The following is a 24,380-nucleotide window of genomic DNA, read 5'->3' on the forward strand; positions in this document are numbered from 1 at the left end:
TTTCCATAGAAGACATTGACTCTGTGCAGAAAAAAAGAAGGATGGGGGTAAAATAAACCCAATCTTTCACTTCAGGGCAGCAACATGAACATGAAGCTAATAATAGGTAGAATTTAATTATCTAACAATCACACAGCAAAATGTCAAATTGCAACCGTGAGTGGTGTCTCTTATTTTGCCTTTTCTAAATGTCCACTGAATTGCCCGTTTCCTGTCCCCTGCTCATTTTAAATCTTTCAAACACTGGTAATCAACACTTAAACACCTAAATCTATTCTGTTATTTTTGTTGAGAACAGCAGCTATCCAAAGTAGTCAAGGCAATGTGGCAATTATACCATCACACAAAAAGACACTTTGCAAGGTTTCTACCACCATTACTCAAACACATACTCAAACACAAAGTGTATCAGCATTGCCTAATCATTAGCGAAAGGCTTGAAAATGTGAATAATGAATGTGCTTATGGCTCTCTTCAGTGTGTAAGGAACAGAAGCAATATTGTTTTGTGTGCTAAAAAACACTCAAGTGTTTATGGCAACCTATAAGGTCTAATGAATGCCAGGAATTGATATGCCCTTTTGATATTCTAGGAATGCTGACTTGTTAGAGGAAGAGAGGGGGGAATGAAGAAAAAGGTTAATTGGCCCTTGACCAAATGTCAACATCCACTTTCAATCAAAATGTTGTTTGTGTCATTAGCCATTGAGGATGGAATGAGTATTTAACAAAAGTGTGAAAATAAGATGAGTCTAGTAATTTCACCTGAGGATATCATAGCTGACGGAACTGGAGTGGGTTCTCCAGTGGCCCAAGGGAACCAACTCCCTTCACCACAGAAGGGTACATGGAGTAACATTGCAGTCTTACAATTTAGCCATGATGTTAGCATAGGCTTTAGCTGGCCAGCTATAAAATATATACCTAGAGTTCTGCAAGTACTCATAAAATACCTGCTGCATTCCATGCACAGGGCTTCATGGAGTCTAATTGTTGGAAGGACATGCTAAGATTTGTCAGTGGAAAGGCATAAACACTAATAGGTATAAGATTGCTTCAGGCAGGGAGCTAAGGCCCTGCAGAGCATTAGGATAAGCTGGCCCCTGAAGATAATCCCCTGTGTAGAGATAACACAGAGAGGCAGGGCTAGATACATACTATGTATCTCGGGGGTGAACTGGCAATCAACTGTGACCATGACAACTTCAGACTCACTGGCAGTAATAGAGAAAAGAGATTGCCTGGATGTTATTACCTGATAGAAAAGAAGCTTGAGTAAATGAAGTTTTTAAAGAGAAATGAATGCACCCATCTAACTATCAATAGTGAATTGACACACATTCCCTAAGACAGTCATTCTCAACTTGCAAAATAATGAAACGTAAGACAAACTCAAGAGGGAACTGCAGCTTCAGCTGCGTTATTTCTAGCACTGTAGTATCAGGATGGAAAGATCACTCAAGTCCACTACTGGCCATGGTTGGTTGTATTTGTTTTGTTTTGGGGTTTCATTGGATTGTCTGTTTGTTTGTTTGTTTTCATCAGTGGATCTGAAAAAGAAAAAAACGACAAATGGTAGGATATAAGAAAAAGAATCTTGGCCCTGCTTTCTCTCACCCAAGACCACAGATTCCTTCTCTAGAAGCAGTGGCTTCCCAAGAAGGCAGAGTTTTCACGCCAGACAGAAGACAGTGAGGTCAACAGCTGTAGCACAATGCTGAAGGGAAAAGTACGCTCTCCAAAGTTGCACAGTAACAGCTCTGTGATGGACACACAAAACCAAATGTTAATGAAAATTTAAATAGTCTCTAATGTCAGACAGACTTTTCAAACATGCACTCTCTGATCCAAGGGGCTGTTTATCATATTCTACTCACGAGACATATGTCTTAAGATGACACAATTATCACCAGCAGGCCCAGGAAATAAAAACACCAGAACACTCTTGGAACTCATAATCAAACTCTAACAATAACCAGACTTCGTGATGAAAGTTTCTTTCAATTAGCTTTGAAATTAATTGTTTACCATAAAATGTCAACTCTACATCCGCACTCCTTTGGTAATTGCTGTCTGCTGTCAAGGCATTATTAAGCTCCCATGTTAAAAGCTGATGACTGTTTCAGACTCTAGGACTTATTCTTAGAGCAATAATGATTTTAGCAATGTGTTTATTGTTTGTGCCAATAATTATAATTGACTAAGCACCAGAAAGTTTATCATGAATGGCACAATAGGAATAATGTCACTTTTCATATTCCTTGTGATAACAGTATGTAATGGTTTAGCAATGATTTAAGAATCTTTCAAAAGCATTTTGGCTTCAGCTCTGATGAGAAATACATTGCAAGTTTTTTGTTCTTTTGTCTTCTGTCTCTAACTTTGAATGTACAATGAATAATTTGTCAGTATAGGTGCTGAGACATCTAGTTCATATACTGGCCTGAGAAAACATTGCTTTGGAAGGAACTAAGATCCACTGCAGAGCTCTAAGCTGAGGAATGAAAAAATGTATCAATGCTCAAATTACAAAAAAAGAAAAATTGAGGGAGAGAATGTTTAGGAGTCTGAAGATAGGCTTATAGTTTTTGTGTGCCAACAAATTGTAAGAAGCAATTCATATCAATGCAGTGAAGTAAAACACAAGACATACTTAGAAAAAAAGTCAAACACTTTAATAGATAACTGTATTGAAATCACGCAAGATTGAAGGAAAGGGGAATACAGGGAGACTCTGTTTTCTATATAAGTGAACTAAGTTTTCAGTGAATTGTTCTTGAAGCGTTGTAAATGTCAGTCTGAGATTGAAGAGATGAGGGAAAGGAAGAGATTTATTTAAACTTGTTAAGCACTATTGATATCACCAAGAGACAGGCATGTCCCCCAGTGAATCCAGTCTGATGACTCTGGGGATTCCTGCAGGGGTAAACAATTTCTGCACAACCAATTCCCTGAGTTTTCAGAGAATGGTGCTTTCCCTGTGCCACTGTATATATGTATGTATGTATGTATGTATGTATGTATGTATGTATGTATGTATGTATGTATATATACACATACATATATATAAATACATATATATACATATATATATGTATATATATCCTAAACTTCTCTTTTTGCAAGCATAACCTTCATACTGCATTAAGGTCTACCTTGATAGCTTCATTGTAAATTAATGACTTTTTAAAAACCAGCCAAATTTTTTGGGTGCTAGAAATTAAGATGTCTAATGAAGATACCACTTTTAGGGGATGAAACTCAGTCCATACAGAAATGATGAGGCTGCATTTCTTTTGACAATCGTATGGAGTATGAATTCAATAAAGAGTTAGATTAACAGGTTTTTGTAGCAAACTGGGTAAAAATTAGTCTAATGTATAAATCAGTGACAAAAGAGATAAGAACCAACTTCTTAAATATTTAAGAAATAAAATTGGCTCAGTCAACATTTAAGAGTCAAACAGAGAAAAAGCCACGAGTAAAATTATACTGTTACATGAAGAGAGAATCAGCAGCTCAGTGGAAAGAGATTAATCAGTGTTGAAAATACACACCTTCCAATGTGAAAGCCTGAGGTGTTGGCTGGAGAAGGAGTTGTAAGGATTTGTGGATACTGACACCTCATGGTGACACAGGTAAAGAATGGCATGGAGTATGCTGTGACTTTAGCATCACAGGAGACTGAGGAAAACATCACAATATCCTTTCCATACACTGAGCATAGTGCAGCCCAGAAATGTCACATGCCTTGCCTAAGGTTGGCCCAAGAAAAACAGATGTGGGAGCCAGCCTAGAATTTCTTCTACATCTCCAAAAACTATTAGGCCAATTAAACCAAATCAATGGGTACAGACTCTGTAGGTTGAAAAGAGAATGGTTTGTGAACTGAAATAGTTTGTATATGTGCCATACACTGACAACCTCAGTGCTCAAAGGCTGAGGTAGGTGGATGTGTTTGAGGCCAGCTTGAGTGATACGGTGAGATCAAAGATAGCATAGCTACTTACCAAAACTTTGTCCCCAAAACACAAGCAAAAAGACCAAGAAAAAGAAAAGATGGTTCCTTTAGAAGACAGCCCTTGCCATTACCTCTCTCTCTATCATTGTATTCACTGCATTGTATATGGTGCATGCTCAATAAAAGAGAGTCAATGAAATAAATGCTCACTGTGACAACTGTCAGGGAGACTTACAAGTATTCCGATGGGGAACAGTAGGATGTAGATTGTATATAGCCTCGAAGTGTGGAGCCAGTAGAGAGTCTGGCACTGAAGAGAAATGCAAGGAGAGCCAGAAGACAATGTCCTTCCTGGAGGCAGTGAGCAGAGACTGGGATGAGGACACAAATAGAGACTGAGCCTACATTAAAGAAAGAAAAACTTCCTCTGGTGTTGAACCAAATGAATGTATTTAAGAGACAAGTGGATAAGGAAAGCAGCTCCCTCCTAGACACCCAGTCTAAGTTGCTTGCTTGGAAACGTCAGTAAGACCCTACTCCTGGAATTGTCTTTTCATTGTTTCATGAATGCTAACAAAAGAAAAGGAAAAGGAAAAAAAAGACCTAAAATAGAATTCCTTCTTGCACTCAATAGGTCCTACATTTACTCTGTCCCTTTCCTTACCATTTAACTCATTTGGCCCTTATTCCAGAGACACTTGCAGACTTTGCATAAACAAGCTCCTAGTTATTTATTTATCTCATTTTGTAATACCTTAACAGATAGATGCAATATTTATAATGTTACTATGTAACTTTTAGAATAAAAGTATTTTAAAACTTAATTTAGCTTCAACAAACTTACATCTACTATATTCATCCTCAGATTTTTCAAGATACATGTTTTTTTTTTTTTTTTTTTTTGTGGTGTTCTTCCTATGGAGCTGAAGGGGTTTGCAGTTCTTCAGTTCTATCTCTAACTCCTCCACTGGCTACCCCACGCTTAGTCCAATGGTTGCTGTATTGGATGGATACATGTTTTTTAACATTTCATGTTTTTTGGCTACAGACTATCTGGCAAAGAAGTACATTCTATAATAAAAAGACATAATGACAGTTTAATGATTTTTGTTTATCTCATGTATCTAATGACCTATGGGTTGGGGAAACTTTATGTAATATATGTTAAGAACAAAATGTTGCTTCCCTAAATTGTATTTACATCTACAGCACACATCTTACACATAAGGCTCACATATCATAGAAGTGGGTTAGAAAGATTGTGTCAGAGGAGAAATTAGTTTGCTGAGATATTTCATCTCCCAGAAATGTTAGAGAAGCCTCATCCATGAAATCTCTCCAACATAGCCTCCTAAATAAGACCTGAACAATGGGGGCACCAATGGTCATGCTAACAGGAAAGGGAGAAACCTCATATGCCCTCAGGGTTAGTCAAAGAGCCTCAGGCAACTGGGAAAGACTAAGTGAGCAAAGTGGTCTTCCCTAGGGACTAGTCCCTAGTGAGTTATCCAATACCAAGCTGTTAGCCCTGAAATCATATACATAACAAATAGCATTATATGAACTGAGCATGTAGTGTTTATATACTCAGGAATGTGTGTGTGTGGATGTTTAAAATAACAATAAAAAGAGGCCATAAATTTGAGGGAGAACCAAGATGGCAAGGATACAGGGGAAGGGTTGGAGGGAAGAAATGGGTTGGGGATTATATGATTGTATCTTAATTTTAAAACTTATTTTTAAATGTTTTAAAAAAACAAAGTTATCTATTTGGGTTTTTAAAAATGATGGGTACTTGTGCCCCAGCCTCAAGGTCAGAAAGAAATAGAAATTTTATAATTCTTTAAAGTTTATTGTGTGAGGAGCAATGTGTGCTTTGAGATTTAGTGAGGTTTCTTTTATGAATGTAGGTGCCCTTGCATTTGGAGCATAGATATCCAGGATTGAGAGTTAATCTTGGAGGATTGTTTTCTTTGATGGCTATGAAGTGTCCTTCCATATCTTTTTTGATAACTTTTGGCTGAAATTCAACTTTGTTGGATGTTAGAATGGCTTCTCCAGCGTGTTTCTTGGAACCATTTGCTTGGAAAATTGTTTTCCAGCCTTTTACTCGAAGTACTACTGTCTTTGTCACTGAGGTTTTTCCTGTGAGCAGCAAAATGCTGGGTCCTCTTTACATATCCAGTATGTTAGTCTATGTCATTTTATTGGGGAATTGAGTCCATTGATATTAAGAGATATTAAGGAATAGTGATTGTTGTTTCCTGTTATTTTTGTTGTTAGGGGTGGAATTATGTTTGTGTGTCTCTCTTTTGGTTTCATTGCAAGGCGATTATATTCTTGCTTTCTGTATGGCATAGTTTCTCTCCTTGTGTTAGAGTTTTCCATCTATTATCTTTTGTAGGGCTGGATTTGGAGAAAGATATTGTGTAAATTTGATTTTGTCATGGAATATCTTGGTTTCTCCATCTATGTTAATTGGGAGTTTTCTGGATATAGTAGCCTGGGATGGCATTTGTGTTCTCTTAAACATCTACCCAGGATTTTCTGGCTTTCATAGTCTCTGGTGAGAAGTCTAGTATAATTCTGATAGGTTTGTTTTTATATGTTATTTGACCTTTTTCCCTTACTGCTTTTAATATTCTTTCTTTGTTTTGTGCATTTGGTGTGCTGACTATTATGTGACAGGGGGAATTTCTTTTCTTGTCCAATGCATTTGGTGTTCTGTAGCCTTCTTGTATGTTTATGGACATCTCTTTTTTCAGGTTAGGGAAGTTTTCTTCTATGATTTTGTTGAAGATATTTACTGGCCCTTTAAATTAGGAACATTTCCTCTCTTCTATACCTATTATCCTTAGGTTTGATCTTCTCATTGAGTCCTGGATTTCCTGGATGTTTTGGGTTAGGACCTTTCTGAGTTTTGCATTTTCTTTGATGGTTGTGTCAATGTTTTCTATGGTATCTTCTGCCCCTGAGATTCTCTCTTCTGTGTCTTGTATTCTGTTAGTGATGCTGCGTCTATGACTTGTGATCTCTTTCCTAGGTTTTCTATCTCCAGGGATGTCTCCTTTTGTGATTTCTTTATTGTTTCTATTTCCATTTTTAGATCCTGGATGGTTTTATTCAATTCCTTTACCTGTTTGGTTGCATTTTCCTGTAATTCTTTAAGGAATTTTTGTGTTTCCTCTTTAAGGGGTTCTACTTGTTTACCTGTCTTGTCCTGTATTTCTTTAAGGGAGTTTTTTATGTCCTTCTTAATGTCCTCTATCATCATCACAAGATGGATTTTAAGTCCAAATCTTGCTTTTCCGGTGTGTTTGGATATCCAGTATTTGCTTTGGTGGGAGAAGTGGGCTCTGATGATGCCAAGTAGTCTTGGTTTCTGTTGCTTAGGTTCCTGTGCTTGTCTCTCATCATCAGGTTGTCTTGTTAGCTGGTCTTGCTGTCTCTGACAGTGGCTTGACCCTCCTGTAAGCCTGTGTGTCAGCACTCCTGGAGACTGGCTTTTCCCCAGTGGGATCTGGGTACAGAGAGCTGTGTCACAGGATCAGCACCCAGCACAGGTGGAAACCCAAAGGATCCTGTGTCCAGAAGGCATCAGGCAGGTTCCTCTTGGGCCAGGAATGTGGGCAGAAGTGGTAATCTTCCCTGTGCCCTCAGGATTATCCACACTTCTGAGAATCCCGCTCTCTCCCAAGAGGATCTAGGTGCAGAGAGCTGTGGGACCTGGTCAGCTCTGGGGACAGAAGGAGACATGACTTTTTTTAACTGTAACTAGCAGGTTGCCTACTTCCAAATCATCTGAAGGAAATTCAAAAGGACATGGGTGTCCTTAACTTAAGCTTGGCTTGAACTTCCTAGTCTGATGCACTTATGACATAAAATTCAATCATTGAGCGGTGCATTTTTATATTTAAGAATTATATATAGTATATATAATATTATATAAACATCTGCTAAAGAGATAGACTCCGTGAATTTGAGAGACAGCAAGCTAAGTACATGGGAATTGTTGGAGAGAAAGAAAAGAAAGGGAAGACATGATGGAATTATATTTTAACTTTAAAAGATTTTTAAATACAATCATATATTTCAAATCTAGGAATACATCATTTTTCTATAACATTGTGCGCTTGGTCTTTTGTCCTTTATGAAAAAAAAATGTGAATCAATAGGCACACATTTTCATATCAGTCTGAAAATAAACATTTCTTTTAAATGATAGTTTATTATGCCTAGAAACAAAGAAATAAAAACAAATTTATAACAAAATATGAATATAAAATATACACGCAGTGGATGTGCATTGCCTGCCTAACACAAGAGTAAGGAATGTATTGCTTCAGCATGTAACCCTATTGCACTTTAACTTCAAACCATTCACCAAGTTATTCTAATGTAATGGATAATCACATAGATTTGTACGTTCTTCTTGCCTTCTAATGTGAAAATACTTAAAGATTAATGTGCACTAATTTTAGTTCTTTGAAAAAACACTATAAGGAAATGTTACATTTTATTTTTAATTGAAATTTCAAAAGTTTTTTTTTACTATGAAGAGAAACTTCTGATGTAGCTTATGGTATTTGCTCATTATTTAATATTTTGTGTAGCGACAACGGCATTTATCTGAGTGATTATAATCTGCGTCGGACTTTGCTGCTTGAGCATATCTACTTTTTAAACTATTTGCTTTAATAAAAGTGTAACACTTAATACAATTAAAATAGAGTACATCAAAGACTGTGGGAAAAAACCAATTGTATCAGCCATTAATTGAAATCTGAGATTGATGGCCTTCCTGGAAGTAAAGTGTAAAGGAAATCAGGAAATGGTTTGATTGCCTGACTCAGAATGGCTTCTATGACAAATTCTGCTCATTGAGCATCTGTCATAATTTGTGCTCGTCTGTCACTCTGCCATGCATGAAATGTAATGGATCCAGTACAAGTGCCTGTGTAAAAATGCCAGATTTTGAAAATGATTTCTTTACTTAACAGCCATGATGTACTGTGGCTTCCAGAGATAGTAAATGTTCTTGTAAATGATTTTGTTTTAATATATTTACAATCTTTCATTAGAGTCTAAACCTTTTTTTTTTCAGAACACAAGGTATATTCATATTTTATTAAAACATGAAGTCATCAAAATTAGGAAATATTTATTTAAAAAGAAAAAGATTTGCTTGTTTCAAACCCAATATAATTTTCTAATCAGAAATTTGGTTTTTTTAGACATTGGATCTTAGTGTATGCCCAGGCTGTCCTCAAATTTACCATTCTTCTGCCTCAGACTTACAAGTGTGAGGATTATAGGCATGTGCTACCAGGCGCATCAGTGAAAAAGTTCTCTTAATGTAGTGAAATACATCATTCTACAGAGGCATGCATATATAGAGAGATTGGATGGGTGGATGGATGGATGGATGGATGGATGGATGGATGGATGGTTGGATACATGGATGGATAGATAAGTGAATTAGATTAGATAGATAGATAGATAGATAGATAGATAGATAGATAGATAGATAGAGATAGATAGATAGATAGATAGATAGATAGATAGATAGATAGATAGATAGATAGATAGATAGATATGGATAGATGATAGATAGATGGATAAAAGATAAATTGATGGAAGGACATATGGATGGATAGACAGACAGACCGATAGATAGATGGATAAAAGATAGATTGATAGATGTATGGATGTATGGATGGATGGAAGGATAGATGGATAGATGGACAGGCAGACAGAAGACAGGCATCTTTGGTTTTTCTTACACAAAAGCTATTTCTTTAAAAAGCATGTTAAGATTAAAGAGATGTATTCTGCATGGATGGGAATGTATGAAGATAATGACTCTGGCCTGGTGTGAACAGCATCCATCACCATTTCTTGTATTACAGAACATCTTGTTTATATGAGCACAGGTAGTCGCAGAAATTTTCAACACAGAATTTATTCCGGACAATGGTGTATTACACTGATTATCCAGTGACATCTGGCATTCTCTTTAAGTGCAGGAAGCTTGTATGAGTTATACATCCAGACACTCCCTTAAGTTTCATTACTGATATTTTCCCTAATCCTAGACTTGTTCTTCCACCCAATATCTTCCTCAAGTTCTATTTGAATGCAACCCCTTTAAAACGAGTTGGCATTTTTGCCTCCCTGTCATATTTGACCGACTGGTAGTTACTGTAGTCGCCTTCTGCCTCAGGAGTTCCATCTTTTGGGCATTGAAATTGATTTTTCTCATCTTAGCATCTGAAGATCCCGAGTGTTCCCCTTGCCCAGTCGCCTGAGACTGTACAGTGGCACCTACAGATGAGGAGGAGGCGGCAGCAGCAGGAGCTTCGGCACCAGTAGACTTTGGAGAGGTAGTTCTCCCAAACCCTATTATGAAACCAAACATTTGTGGTATGCTACCTGCCAGTAGGGGCAGCCTTACTGCCTCTCTCTACACAATGTTTGGTCTTTGTTAAAATTTAATGGCGATATTCCAAGAGACCTAATTTTTCTCCAAGTGTATTGTATTGCCATCACGTGCAGTAAATATGAAATTTTATCAGTTGCAGGAACCCTCAAATCCTAACCTTCCTCAACTTTATTTTCTGTGTGTTGTACAACGCTGCTGTTGAATATGGTTTGGTTATTTTTAAATAGATTAAGCTATCATTTGAGAGCTGTCTAATCCATCAAATTCTCCAGAGACTGAATGTGCCCAGTTTTCCTGCCTGATGTTCCATTGTGAGCTTGTTTTGCACAGTGACAGATTCCCAAGTGGGAACAAAACTATAATTCCTATTTCTTACATACAATTAGAAATAGGACATATTTGTTACTGAAGCTTTGAGAACCATGCTGTCTATCAAAAAAGGACCTTCATGATGCATCTTTCAGGTCATTCCTTTGGGGAAGAAAGTAAAAGACAGAAGTTATAACCATTTTATTGAGGATATTGCTTGGCCAAACACCATTGGAAGGATCTTTCTATTACAAATGGAATGTGCTGAATTTAAAAGCTTGTCTGCTATTGGTTCTATTTCATTTTACTGTCTAGGACATAACAAAATCTGACACTTTATTAAAAACCTATGCTATAGAACCAAAATGAATCTTTCTGAATGTTCTGGGCTTGTCTTGTGCATTCTGCTATGGCAAATACATAAAATATGAAAGTGCACTAGAATGCAAGGCCATTTGTATAAACCTCACATGCACACAAAAGTGGGTTTTGATCCCTTTGTTAAAATTATGTATGGCTTTGTTTGTCTATGAATACTTATGAATGTGTTTGTAAAGTTTCTCAATGTGTACAGCATTATTTCCAGCAGGGTATGCTGTCTGCTGACTTCTGTCATTTTCACATAATTGCACATATGTCTCAGAAACAATGTTCTGAAAAGCATGTGCTATTCTAAGAAGTCAAGCCATCATTCCTTCTCGCTTCCTTAATATAAATTGTAAGATCTCGGTGTGATTATATAATGTGTTCTTATGAATTTTCAATGCTCTTCAAATATCACCAGCACTCAGCTTCCTAAAATTTATTTTAAAAATAATGTGGAGCACTTGCCATGAAAATGCTTTAAAAAAAGAAACATCACTCTTCTGTTTCCATGATGTCCCAAGAAAGTCACTGCATTTCCTTCCCACTGTCAAAGCTTAAAACTCTAATAATGCTGCAACCTCCTTGGCAGCTGTGCCCAGATGATGGGGAAATTACTTTGTGGACACGTCCTTACTGCAGTAAACCAGGCTGCCCTCTGATTTCATGGGAACGCGTAACCACTGAAAGATTATAGAGCAGAAATCAGTGACTGAGCTAACTATTATCTGAGCAAAGAATGACCTGGAGGAGAGACAGACGGAACTAGGGCACCAGAGCATGTCACAGTATAGCCTCTGGCCTGCGTTTGCCCTGACCTGTGTATGTCACTGTGAGCGCCTCAGCAGATATCAGTAATTCTAAATCCATCTGTTTGTGTCAATCTAATCTTTTATCATACATGTTACTGGAACAAGACAGTAAATGTGCATATCTTATAAAATACATTTTAATGACAATATTTGGTTTTTAAAACTAGATAAAATAACGAGAGAACGAACTGTATTAATAATATACATTTACTGTCATTGAAACAACTTTTAGTGAATCATACTTTTGAAATATATTTTATTAAAAATTTATACATGTATACCATCAAATATGATCATACTTAGCCCTTTTTTCTCTCTTCCAGCTCCCTGAATTCTTTTCTTATTATTTTTGATAACCCACTAAGTTACTTGCTCTGCTAACACACACATGGTGTCAGGCCATCCCCCAGCCTTCACTTCACTAACACTATGGAAGCTAGCCAGCAGGGAGTTCACTTTCAGGTTAATTTAAGAGTGATTTATTTCTCTATGTCCTGTAGAAAAACTGTGGCATTCTCAACAAGAGTCTTATCATGAAGTTGTGATGGAGGACCAAAGTCAATGGCCCTAGCCTATGTTATTTTGGGGACCTTAAGGATCTCTATGACCAGTAACTCATATAGAGATATCCCATGCCTTGTGGTTTGATTTTCAATTAATAATCCATGTCTCCTGGAGGGAACATTATTCCCAGCCATACAGAGTAAGTCCATTCGAATTTGTTGTTGTTGTTGTTGTTGTTGTTGTTGCTTTTGTCATTGTCATTGTAATTTGAAGTTACCTTACTAACTAGCAGAATTCCATAAAGCTTTTTCATATATCCATATATCATATATAACCCAGCAGCAACAATGTCCTCCTCTTTCCTTCCACTCTCTACCCCACCCCTGCTTAATCCTTCAACTCTCAGCCTCCCTCTCCCTGCCCTTTGTTTGTTTCAGTTGCATTCTTTTTAAGCTCATTTGTGAGCTAGCAGGTTTCCATGTGGCTCTTTATTCCCCCCTCTTTTATGTTGTCCCTCTTCTTCATGCTTAATCAGGGAAGGGTGTGGGACTGTGGGAAATTTAAATTTTCAACAGTAATTTTTTGTTAAAAAGAAAATGTAAAGAAGCTATGACTGTGACTTGTTTTATTTTCTAACATTCCTGTTTCTGGCAATAGCTATCAGAATTAATTGGATAAGACTGGCATTGTGTTTATTGACATAAGAAAATAAGTTCTTGACATCATGAAACATACTATAATCCCAGCACTTTGGAGGCATGGGCAGGAGGATTGCTGCAAGTTTAAGTCAACCTGGGCCGCATAATGAGTTCCAGGCAAGCCAGGGCTACATAGCAAAACCTGCTCAGAGGGTGGGGGTAAAAATATAATAGCTGGATGCACAGAAAAAAAGCTAGAACAACCTGAGGATATAGAAACTGCAGAGTAGCTTTAAGTCTAGGTAAGGTAAGTTGGGCTACCAACCCAAAATTCCTTTTTGATATGATGTAACATATAAACACACCAGAAATTTAAGCTTCCTTTTAAAAATGCAGTACATTCTTTAAGAATTCCATACATTGTGTTTTCATATTCATCTCAATTCCCCACTTTCTCCCAGCTCCTTCTCCCCCATGCACCTAACTTTCCAACTTTCTCTCTCTCTCTCTCTCTCTCTCTCTCTCTCTCTCTCTCTCTCTCTCTCTCTCTCTCTCTCTCTCAGTTTGTGTTGACCTGACCACTCCTGGATGAAAGTCTTACCCTGAAGTCTAGTCAATAAACCAAATATCACACCATTAAAAAAAAAGAAAAAAATAAGATTACCTCCAGCAGCTACAAAATGGAATGACTACTCAGCTAGAGGTGGTAATTCATACCTACTCACCTTCTCTATGCTGGGATCTTGTCTGGCTTGAGTGCATACAGGTCTTATTCATGTTTTCACCACCATTGTGAGCTCATGTATGCTTCTACGTTATTCTGTCTAGAAAATACTGTTTCCTTGAGGTCACCCACTACCTCTGGCCCTTGCAATCTTTCAACCTGTCTTCCACACAGATACCTGATCCTTGAGGCAAGGACTACAATATAGATGTCCTATCCCAAAACTGGATGAGCAGAGAAGGAATAAGTTGCCTAACTAGGGAGAACTACCAAGGGACTCACTTTATACTGTATTGCAACAGCGCAGCCACAGTGAAAAAGTTTTAGTCAGAAGAAAGTAAGCCACAGCCATTACTGATGGGATGCTAAGAAATACATACCATTCCATTTTAATTGCTTTAAAATCACTTCATTGAAGTTTGAAGCTACTTTCATTAAAAAGTAGTCTTAATATCATTTATGCAATGAATATAAAATATGTTCATTTTAACTGTAAAAGTCAATATTGTTCAACTGTGTAATTATCACCAGAATCCAATTTTTTCAGTCAATATCAACTCCTATCCTCTCTCTAATCCCAGCCCCAGAAAATCACCTGTCTGTTTTCTGACTCTATTAATTTGCCTGCACAGTACATTTCACATAATTAAATTATGTACAGTCTTTGGTATTTGTCATCTTATATTTTTAATATTTGTAAGGTTCCAGCCAGGTTGTTAATAGACAGAATAAAAACATTTCATGCCAAACTATAGACAATGAAGAAAGAAGACACATGATAATGATTTCCCTGAGCCTGCTGACAGTGAAAGTCTTAAGACTAAGGCATCAAGAACAAGAATCTAGCAAAGAGCTAGGCTGGAGAAAAGGAATTGCCCTCTGGACTGCATGAAAAAGCTGGAACTGAATGTCCATGTAATTGGGAACACACATAACAGGACTTCACCCAACACAAAGAGATGCTAGAGGATGGAAGATGGGTGGACCTTATAGCTGGTATGGAAACTAGAGTTCTTAACACAGAAAATTGAGAATTCCTGTGAGAATGGGCTGTACAATTATAAAGTATCAGTAAGGGCCAGGGGTCAAATAATTAGAATCTTTTCAATCACAACAAATAACTGTTTAGGGAAATTAAACATCCTTTCCAACAATTTTATTATAATGCAGAGAATAGTGTCCATAGTGTGCAGAGAATGTGGTATACTGGGAGACAAGTTGCTCTAAGGAGGCCAACAGAGACTGAGCACTATGGAACCAAAGACAGAGAAAAGGAAGTAGAATGGAGAGACAAATTTGGAAGTAAATTTAAGGGATATTCAAAGACACGTGCTTTATTATGCAGTATGCAGTAGTAAAGTTGATATACTCAAATGTATTCCAGATCTTCTCTTAATTGGGAGCTTCACTCTGTGGCCCTGGGATTTAAGAATTATTTTCTAAATACAATATGGAGGCATATTCTAATGTAGCCAAAGACAAGTCACAAGGTCAAAAATGAGGACCTCACTGAGTAAATGATTAGAAACCAGCTTATCTGGGAGCATATATGAGCTATACAAATACTTGGCTGCACGTGGCGTGCTTTCTCCTCCCTGACAGCCCTCTTGTTTCCCTTAGCCCTACATATGAGGAGAAAAAATGAGATACTAGTCCTTGTGAATGTGCCTAACTTGACTGTGCATAATAATCTCCAGTCCGATCCACTTGTGTGCAAACAATTTCGTTCTTATTATGGCTGAATTAAAAACCTACTGTATATATACACTATATTTTCTTTATTTGGTCAACTATTGATGAGAACCAAGTGCCACAGCAAGCCTGGGTATGCGGGTGTTTCTGCAGTAAGATGACTTTCTTTCCTTTGCATTCATGCCCGTAAGTGTTACAGCTCCATCATAAGGCAGTTCCAGTCTAAAATTTTTAAAAGCCTTCATGGTGATTTCCACAGTGGTTAAAATAAGGTACATTCCCATCAATGATGTATTGAAGGTTCCCCTTTCCCTACATCCTCACCAGAATTTGTTTTTATTAGGCTTCTTAACTTTTTTATGATGACCATCTGACTTGAGTGAGATGGAATGCCAATACAGTTTTGATCTACATTTCCCTGACGACTAGAGATATTGACACTTTTCTCTATGTTTATTGAGAATTTGTATTTCATTTGCAAAGTATCTACTTGAGACATTTGCTCTTTTGTGAATACAAAGAACCCAAAAATGTTAAATGCCAAAGCACCAACTGTTATGTGCTTCGTCTTGAACATAAATGGTTTTCCTTTATTGTTTTGGCCAAGATCCAACCTAAATATCAGTTCTGGGTGAGAACTTCCTTGCTCTCCAACCCCAGTCTCTCTGTTATAAAAGCATATGAGACATTAGGCATGAAATACTAGAGTGATATTCTGTTATGGATCATTCCAGGGTCTCTGTCGTGGGCGTTTTAGAAGCAAGACAGCCTTATGTAGCATTGCATCCCCAGTGATAGGTAAACTGATGTGTCTAAAGTTGTTTCGGTGAATGAATAGAGGAGTTGTTACAATTAGAGAAAATAGAATTTCCTGATGATTGTTCAAGAGTATTATATACAATAAAAACAATAAAGCTAAAATATCTAAGGGCATTTTATGTGTCTATTTACAAAACTGTGAAACTATACCCAGAATTATTCTCAAGGGCCTAGTACATTTGAGATGTCAATTTCAATCATTTTATGACAGGCTAAATATCTCCTGTCTTGAATGTGTGAGAGAAATTATTTTGCATTTTTTATCTTGGACTATCAGTATGTTAATATAATGAAGTATCGTGGAGATGGGACTAGAGCCCCAACATAAAATTCACTTAACCTCACATGTACCTTTTATACAGAGCCTAAATAATTTTACAATATTGGTAGTAAGCCTGAGATTTGAGTGTGGCCTGTTACATGAGATCAGGTATGGAAATTTCCACTTATTACATTCTATAAGGGCTCAAAAAGTTTTGGATTTGGGACTATGCTGGATCTCAGACTATTGGAATAGGATAAGCTGTGGAACAGTGTTGAAACAAAAATGGTTGGCATTCAGCAACCAGCAAAGGTGTAAACACTAGCTCCCTTTTAGTTGAATTACCATCATGGCAAAAGCTCAGATGTGCAAAACAAAATAAAACAGATGGTGTTACATACAACTAAAAGAAAATCAGCACCTCAGAGAGAGACATCTGCATTTCTGACTTCACTGCAGCAAAGCTGTAAAATAACATGTTTTAGTTAACTGATGGGTAAGTAAATAAATACATGTGCGTATGAGTATGTGTGTATGTTTGTGAGTGTGTGTGTACATGCACATGCACATATGCCTGTGGTGTGTGTTCATGTAGGCCTATGCACATGAATACAAGGTATATGTAAATTCCAAAGATCGGTGTCAGGTGTCTTCTTCCTCAATCACCGCCCATCTCACATTTTGAAACAAGTTTTCTCACTGTTTCTAGAGTTCAGGTTTCAACTAGATCAGCTGTCCAGTAACCAGAATCCAACTGTTCCCAACCTCCTCACTAGCCCTAGGGTTGCAGACACTCACCGCTGTGCCAGGATTTTTACGTGGGGATCTGGACTCAGGTCATCAAGCTTTTGCATCAGGCATATTACCAACCAAGTCATCTCCCCAGCCTCTTGAGGAAATGTCTCCACTTACATTTGAACCCAGAATTTCTCCATTGTAAAATATAAGCATTCCTAGCAGTTCTCTCAGCACGTTCTTGGTTTTATGGAAGAGGCATTCTAGACCAGGGACCATCTTTTACAAAAAATAGAGATGAACAGGAGGCTGGTAAAACTGGAAAGTTCTTTCGTTGGGGCCTCATTGTCCAATGAAGGACACATCCATTCCAGACTTCATGCAATGCAATTACTAGGTCAGAAAGAAATTTTTTAAAGCCTCATTAAGGTGAATTGGCATAAGATAATGCGCATTTGATTTTACCTAATTTGGTGGGGGAATTTTGACTGTAGTAATTAATAGAATTGCTAATACTTGAATTTGAAACTATTTACATAGATTAACTCATCTAGTCCTCTCAGTAGCATAGTCACTCTGAAGCAAAATCTGCTATGTCCCACTTCGTAAATGAGGGAACGGATACACTGAAAAACATCTTGCCCAAGGTCACAGGGCTAGCCAGATGAAAAAGAAAGGATTACATCCAACAGCCCAGCTCTTAGCTACCATTATGTTGATGACCACCAAAATAATGTTCTAAAAGTCTAAGGATTTGTGTATTTTCAGAGGTTTGACTGTGTATTGATCTCAGAAAGTTCTTAGCAATATTTGTTAGGGGAATTAGCAGGCCTCCTTTTTATTGAAAACAGTTTTGTTGAAGAATAAGTGACATACATTGCACAAACTTAAAATGTATAAATTCACAGCAATCAATATAGCAAAATAACTGTAAAAATCCAACAACAGATAAGGAAGGCAGAGCATACACACCCAGTAATTCCATTATTTGAGGAAAAATCTGCCACCTACAACCTACAAGTATACAGGAGGCGGGCTGCTGAACTGTCAGTCAAGACAAATTCTGTATGATTCTTTGTATATGGAAATAAAGGGAGACACTGATGTAAACTAGATTTCTGGCTATCTGGGATGGGGCAGGGGAATTCCTGTTGCAGAGTGCCTCCTCCAGGAGATGAAGAGATGAAGAGATGTGTTCTATAGCACAAAGCCCAAGTTATCACCAAAGCATTATACTTTGAAACGTATTGATAGAAAAAAATTAGTGTTGGATATTCTTACAAAATGAATTAATTAAAAGGTGAAATACAAACAAAATTAATAAAGGAAGCTTTAGAGGTGATGGATATTTTCTTATCTAGATTATAGAGATATCATCAGTGTAAACCTAATTACAGACTGAAAAAAATAAGATGCTGTTGTTACGTGCTGTTTGTAGGCACTAGTTAATTCTATATAAAGCTAGGGAAAGGGTGTGTAGTTTTCTAAGTTTTGGAATACATGCTCAGAGTGAAGGTCTAACACCAATCAACAAAATGAACATACAAATCCATTCTCAGTGTGTCCTTTTGGGCATCTCATCCTGTATCCCACCCAAATACATCTCGGTTTTGGGTCACCAGAAATTAGTTCAAATCTTCTGAAATTTTTAAGAAAATCATTGTGAATATGTTCACTTTTATGCCTGGCTTTATTCACTAAACAAGTATTATAAAGAGATGTTATAATGTCATTTTTATCACTTGAGTACTATTCCATTGTACAGATATAGTAGAGTCATTTATGTTTTCACATCCTAGTGGATATTTTGATTGCTTCCTTCCAGATCTGGATTATCACAAATAGGCTTCTATGAAAATTTATGTAAGGACTCTGTTGAAGGTCGAGCAAAAGAAACTAGGCACAATGAATATATGTTTTTCATTTACAAATGCGATAATGTAAACTAATCTGTGCTATAAGAAATGGTAGGAGTCACTTTCCTTCAGGAAGGTTGACGGTGTCCAGGAACAGCCGTGGGTTACTTTTTAGTCTAGCAATATTGTGAGGTCCGTGTGTGAGAATCCAGTGAGCATTTCATTTCTTATCTGTAACCTTTTATAATGGCTTTACACCTATTAAAAGTTAAAGACAGATTAATGAGTGGCGTTTTGGTCCATCTGGAGTTTTTCTTCCTGCATGTGGTCTGACTGGAGCATCTGTCCATGGTCTTCCACTACTCAGCTCTTCAGTCCCATGCATTCACCTACATGTCCCTTTTTTTTTTCCTGTTGCTTGTTTTATGTGTTCCTTCTAAAACAAGGTGGTGTTGAGCTTTTCACTTCCCTGCCTGCTTTTGGTGCTTGGTATGCAGTGGCTATCTGTGAGTGCTGAAGGAGTGATATGCGACTCTCTTACTACATCTATCAGAAGTTCAACCTCCAAATCTTCTTTAGGTGATTTGTACTACAGGCCTGACTTCTTCACTGTCTGAAATGTGTTGATTGAGTCACATAATACAGACAGTTCTTCTTAACCTGATTCTATGGATCCACTTCTCAAAATAACTATAACACTAGTTAGTATATACCATGAGCCATCTAAGTATTTTATAACTACTAACTCATGTTAGAAGCGTATTTCAACAACACTTCATTTTTCAAACATAAGAACTCTGAAGGTTAGGGCTACTAAATCCATGGTTTATAGAATTTTCAGCCTATGATGGATTTGTTGGAATGGAAAGTCATCTGCCCTCAATGCTGCCACTATAAAGCCAATGCAGGCCTTGACAGGAAGTACATAAATGTCTATGTGTCCGTGGTGCTGGGGCATGAAAGAGTCTTCTCTGTAATTCAGGTGTTAATGGTGTGGTAGTAAAAGATGAGACATAAGCAGCAATATGGGCCAGAGGCTCTACCCCTTCCCTGACAGGGTTAAGAACTCTGAAGAGGTTTCAGACACCATCTCCTACCCATATCTTTGGGTCTTCTGCCCTGTGAAAACTCAGAGTGCCTTTCCTTCAGAGAATGCAACAAGAGGGTACTGACTAGATGCTGGCACCTTGATACTCGCCTTTCTAGCCTCTGGTACTTAATTGATTACCCTTTCCCTGGTCCTGTGTTCTAGAACAGTTGTACTGTGGTAACTTCAGGTCATTTTCATAGGGCACAGTGTTTATCTCTGGCTTTTTCCAACTGTTTGAAAATGTGAAAAAAAAATTGAATTTGTAAGTTGTTGTAAAGGTCAGTGGGCTAGTTTCCTCTAAATAATAACCCATATTTTGAATTAGAGTCTGTGGTCTTTACAAATAGTGTAGGACAAGAACCAATGAGTTTTATTGGCTCATCATGTGGAATTAGAAGTAACTGTAACAAACGCTCCACTCATCGAGGCCCTCCCAGTAGTGTTCAGACCACCTAGGCCATATATTTCAGAGCAGAAGGCAGTGATGGATTTCCATGCCTTGTCCAATTTTTCCTCATTGATATTAAAGCACATAGATTCCTAAAGGGACATTGTTCATTGCTTGGCCTTATATGAGAGCCTTCACACTAATTGTGCATGCACCAAGATACTTCACACAGAGTGTGCATGTACCAAGAGACTTCAAATTGAGTACAAGGAGATTTCATCTTGTGTTATCTATAGTTTTAATCTAGATAAAATAACAATTTTTATAATATGCAATTTTCTTCTAAGAAGCCAAATATATTTCCCCTAGCAATTCCTCATTAGAAAGAGACCAAAGAGACTTCACCCAGCAACTGATGGAAGCACATGCAGAATCCCACAGCCAAACACTAGGTTGAGCTCGAGGAGTCCTGCAGAGGACGGGGAGGAAGTATTAGAGAAACCAGAGGAGTCAGGAACACCACAAGAACACTAGAACGTGGTCCACAGAATGACCTAACTGGCACCCATGGGAGCTCACAGAGATAAAGAGACTTGTGGGATCTGATCTAGGTCCTCTGCACATATGTAATAGCTGAGCAGCTTGGTATTCTTACGTGAATCCTAACAGTGCAATCGGGGGACGTTCCTGATCATTTTGCCTACTTGTGGAACCATTTTCTTCATTCGGGTTTGCCTCATCCAGCTTTGGTGTGAAGGTATGTGCCTGATCTTATTGTAGCTTGTTATGCCATTTGGTTGGTGTCCCTAGGCAGCCTGCTCTTTTCAGAAGTGAGGTGGAATGTTGAACAGGGGAGGTAGGGGGAAGAGATTAGAGTGAGGGGTAGGAGAGGAACTGTGGTTCAGATACAATATATGAGAGAAGAACTTTATTACAATGATTATTCATTTACATCACCCTTCTTGATTTTTTAGGCATCTTCCAGGTGTGTGTAAAGGACTCTTTTAATCCCCTAACCTTGGGTTTAGATTTGTCAAAGCAGGGCTATATAAGGGGGCCAGCCACTCAGAATGAATGGTGTGCTCTCTCCTCTGGCTATAGATGGTATGTTAGAAGTGTTATGGCCAGTAAAACTTGAAAGTAAGCTGTGGTCAAATTTTCAAGTAGCTTGAGTTCATTGTCCAATGAACTTTTGAACTTTTACTGAAGTTTTATGTATTTCAAGCCAAAATCTACCAGATCCAGCTACCTCAGGGATTATTCGAGGGAGGATGATACAGATTTTTAATCTTTTATCCTTTTAGGAGCAGAAATCAGAGTCTGGTGATGAAACTATCAAATGCCAGGTAGCTGTCAATCAGGAAAGTAAACTAAAACAATGGCAGACCATGAAAGAAACCTATTCTATGTCAGATGTCACAGGGGCAGAATGACCAGGGCTGTGGCATGTTGTTTTGGAAGATGATAGAGAAATAGCCTCCAGGCTTCTATTATGTTTGGATATTGGGAAGGAAGCGGTGATATTTATGGAGAGAAGGCAGAGAAGAGAGGGAACCAGTTTTTTCTAGTGCAGCTTCATTGAGATGAACAATGTTTTCCTGTGGAAATGGGAATTTCATATTCTGGTTTCTGTGGTGGTCATTCTCCACTCCTCGGATGTGGCCCTCTCAGGGTGAAGGCTGTGATACCTTGGCCCTGATAGTGGACTCACAGAGGAATAATTCACTGAAATAGGCTTACTCAGAAAAACATGACTCATGTCTGTCCCTTGAACATGAATGTTAAAAGAAATAAGAACACCTTTGATCTCCATGTAGCAGAGAACTTTACTGAAAAAATATGTTGCTATTTCTAAAACATACCAGATACTTTAACAGCTAGGAAAATGATGACATTAATGCCTTCGGTTGAACTCTCGCTCGAGCACCATCTCATAGTGCTTGTCGAAGTTCAGCCCTGAAGTACCAGTTCCCTTAGCAATCGGCCTTCCCCTAGCTTGAATAAACCCCAGTCAAATCAATGAAGACATTTCATGATCACTTTATTTCTGAATTTACCAGATCTCCTAGATAAGATCCAGAGCTGAGATTGTACCAAATTTACTATGCTAGGATTGTTATACCATACAAGCTAAATCTTTAAGCCACCGTCCTTATTAATAAACAGGAGTTTGCTTTGTTGTTGTTGTTGTTGTTGTTGTTGTTCTTTAATAAGGATTCCATGATGCTGAGAGTTACCTGAATGCTGCAGCTAGATTGTAGTGCCTATCATCTAAGTATGCAAAGGAGTGAGCTAAACTAGAGAAAAATTATTTGGTTAAAAATAAAAGCTTAATTTATAGAGGATTTAGTAAGTGGTGTGAAACATCATTATGGAATGAAGGCAAAGAGCTTAAGCAGTGGGCTTGTTTTGTACTCAGTAAAAATTATGGTTTGAGGAGTCAGAATTTCTTCCTCTTTGATAATTAACAAATATTGTTCTCTTGAACAAAGTTAATCTTCCCTCAACTAAATTTCTCTTCAGAATATACTGAGAAACGGTGGTAGATACTATGACTATTTAAAAACAAGATTTACTTTATTCAGGTGTAATTACCCATAAGGAATGTGTAATTAGATATCAGTATCTTTTACATTGTTGAACTGAAGTTAGTTTTCTTATGAAGTACATTCAGTTTCTTCAGGTCAAGTAGATTTCTTACCCGTTGATATTTTTAGTTTACAGTCAATTATTCTTGATAGCTATCCTGCTGTATTTTATTTCAAAACTGCTAAGTAGTGAATGTTATAATCATATTTTAGTATAATAATCTTCATCCCATATTATATCCACTGGAAAAATTAAACCTAGTTAAGGACAGTTGAAAATTACCCTAGGTGAAATTTATTCTTAGGTTGCCGTTGTAAGCAAAATTAAATACTAAAGCAGGTGTCATTTCAATTTTGGAATAAAATCTAATTTGACTTCTCTGGATAGTAGATACTATTAACAAGTGTACCCATAATGAAAGTTTTAGCATCCAGACAGTAAAATAGAACCTCAGTGAATGCTTTGCATAAAAGGACTGAGTAAGTCAAAAACAGATGAATCTGGGTCAGAGACATTTTAAAAAGAATCAAATGAGCAAATTTTTCATTTTCTTTGACAATATAATGAAAAAACAATGTATATTTGAAAAACACTAACATCTAAATTTCAAAAAACTATAAAAACAAACAATATAAAGAAACTATATATTTAGAATCACAGACATGGCTACTGAAAAGCAGTTGTATAAAGTACTAGAACTCATGTCGAAAACATGAAGAACACTTGATAAAAATGTATTTTAAAATGAGAATCCATAATACTGAAAATTCCAATGTGGGAAAAGAATAAGTGAGCAATCAACCAAAATGCATTCTTATAAGCTTATAATTAAAGTTAAAAGATGTGTGAATACTTTACATTCTTTCCATCTCTTACTTAGCAAACTTTTTCCCCATGACCCTAAGGGCATGTTTTATACCAAGTTAGTAAGCAATCCACATTGCTTTGAATTTAGTCAAGCTATCTTCATAGTATTTTAATTTGTATATACTATCAAATAATTTAAATGAGAAAATGATAAAATTTTCATTTTCATTGACTTACTTTGATTAACATTTATTAAAATTTGTCATTGAAAGCAGGATCTTCTTTCTAATGTATGGTATATCTGACCCTGTAGAATGGCTTTGGTTTTCATCTATCTCCAACACCAGGCACACTCCATAAGATTTCAACTTGATTAGTAGATGCATATGC

At 37.2% G+C, this 24,380-nt stretch overlaps 1 protein-coding gene across 11 annotated transcripts in view; it reads left to right on the top strand.

The window, feature by feature from the left end:
- Window positions 1-24,380, top strand: part of Lrrc7 (leucine rich repeat containing 7) — a 453,319-nt gene that overhangs the window by 277,875 nt on the left and 151,064 nt on the right. Inside the window, exon 8 of one of the 11 annotated variants that reach the window (XM_032897098.1) lies at window positions 10,228-11,927. The exons of the other annotated variants lie outside the window; for them this stretch is intronic. Coding sequence (XP_032752989.1) covers window positions 10,228-10,234 — 7 coding nt within the window. The 3' untranslated portion in view covers window positions 10,235-11,927. Of the gene's footprint in view, window positions 1-10,227; window positions 11,928-24,380 lie in introns of those variants that run through there. 11 annotated transcript variants of the gene reach the window in all.

The sequence above is a fragment of the Rattus rattus genome, chromosome 3, assembly GCF_011064425.1.
Source record: "Rattus rattus isolate New Zealand chromosome 3, Rrattus_CSIRO_v1, whole genome shotgun sequence".
Lineage (NCBI taxonomy): Eukaryota > Metazoa > Chordata > Mammalia > Rodentia > Muridae > Rattus > Rattus rattus.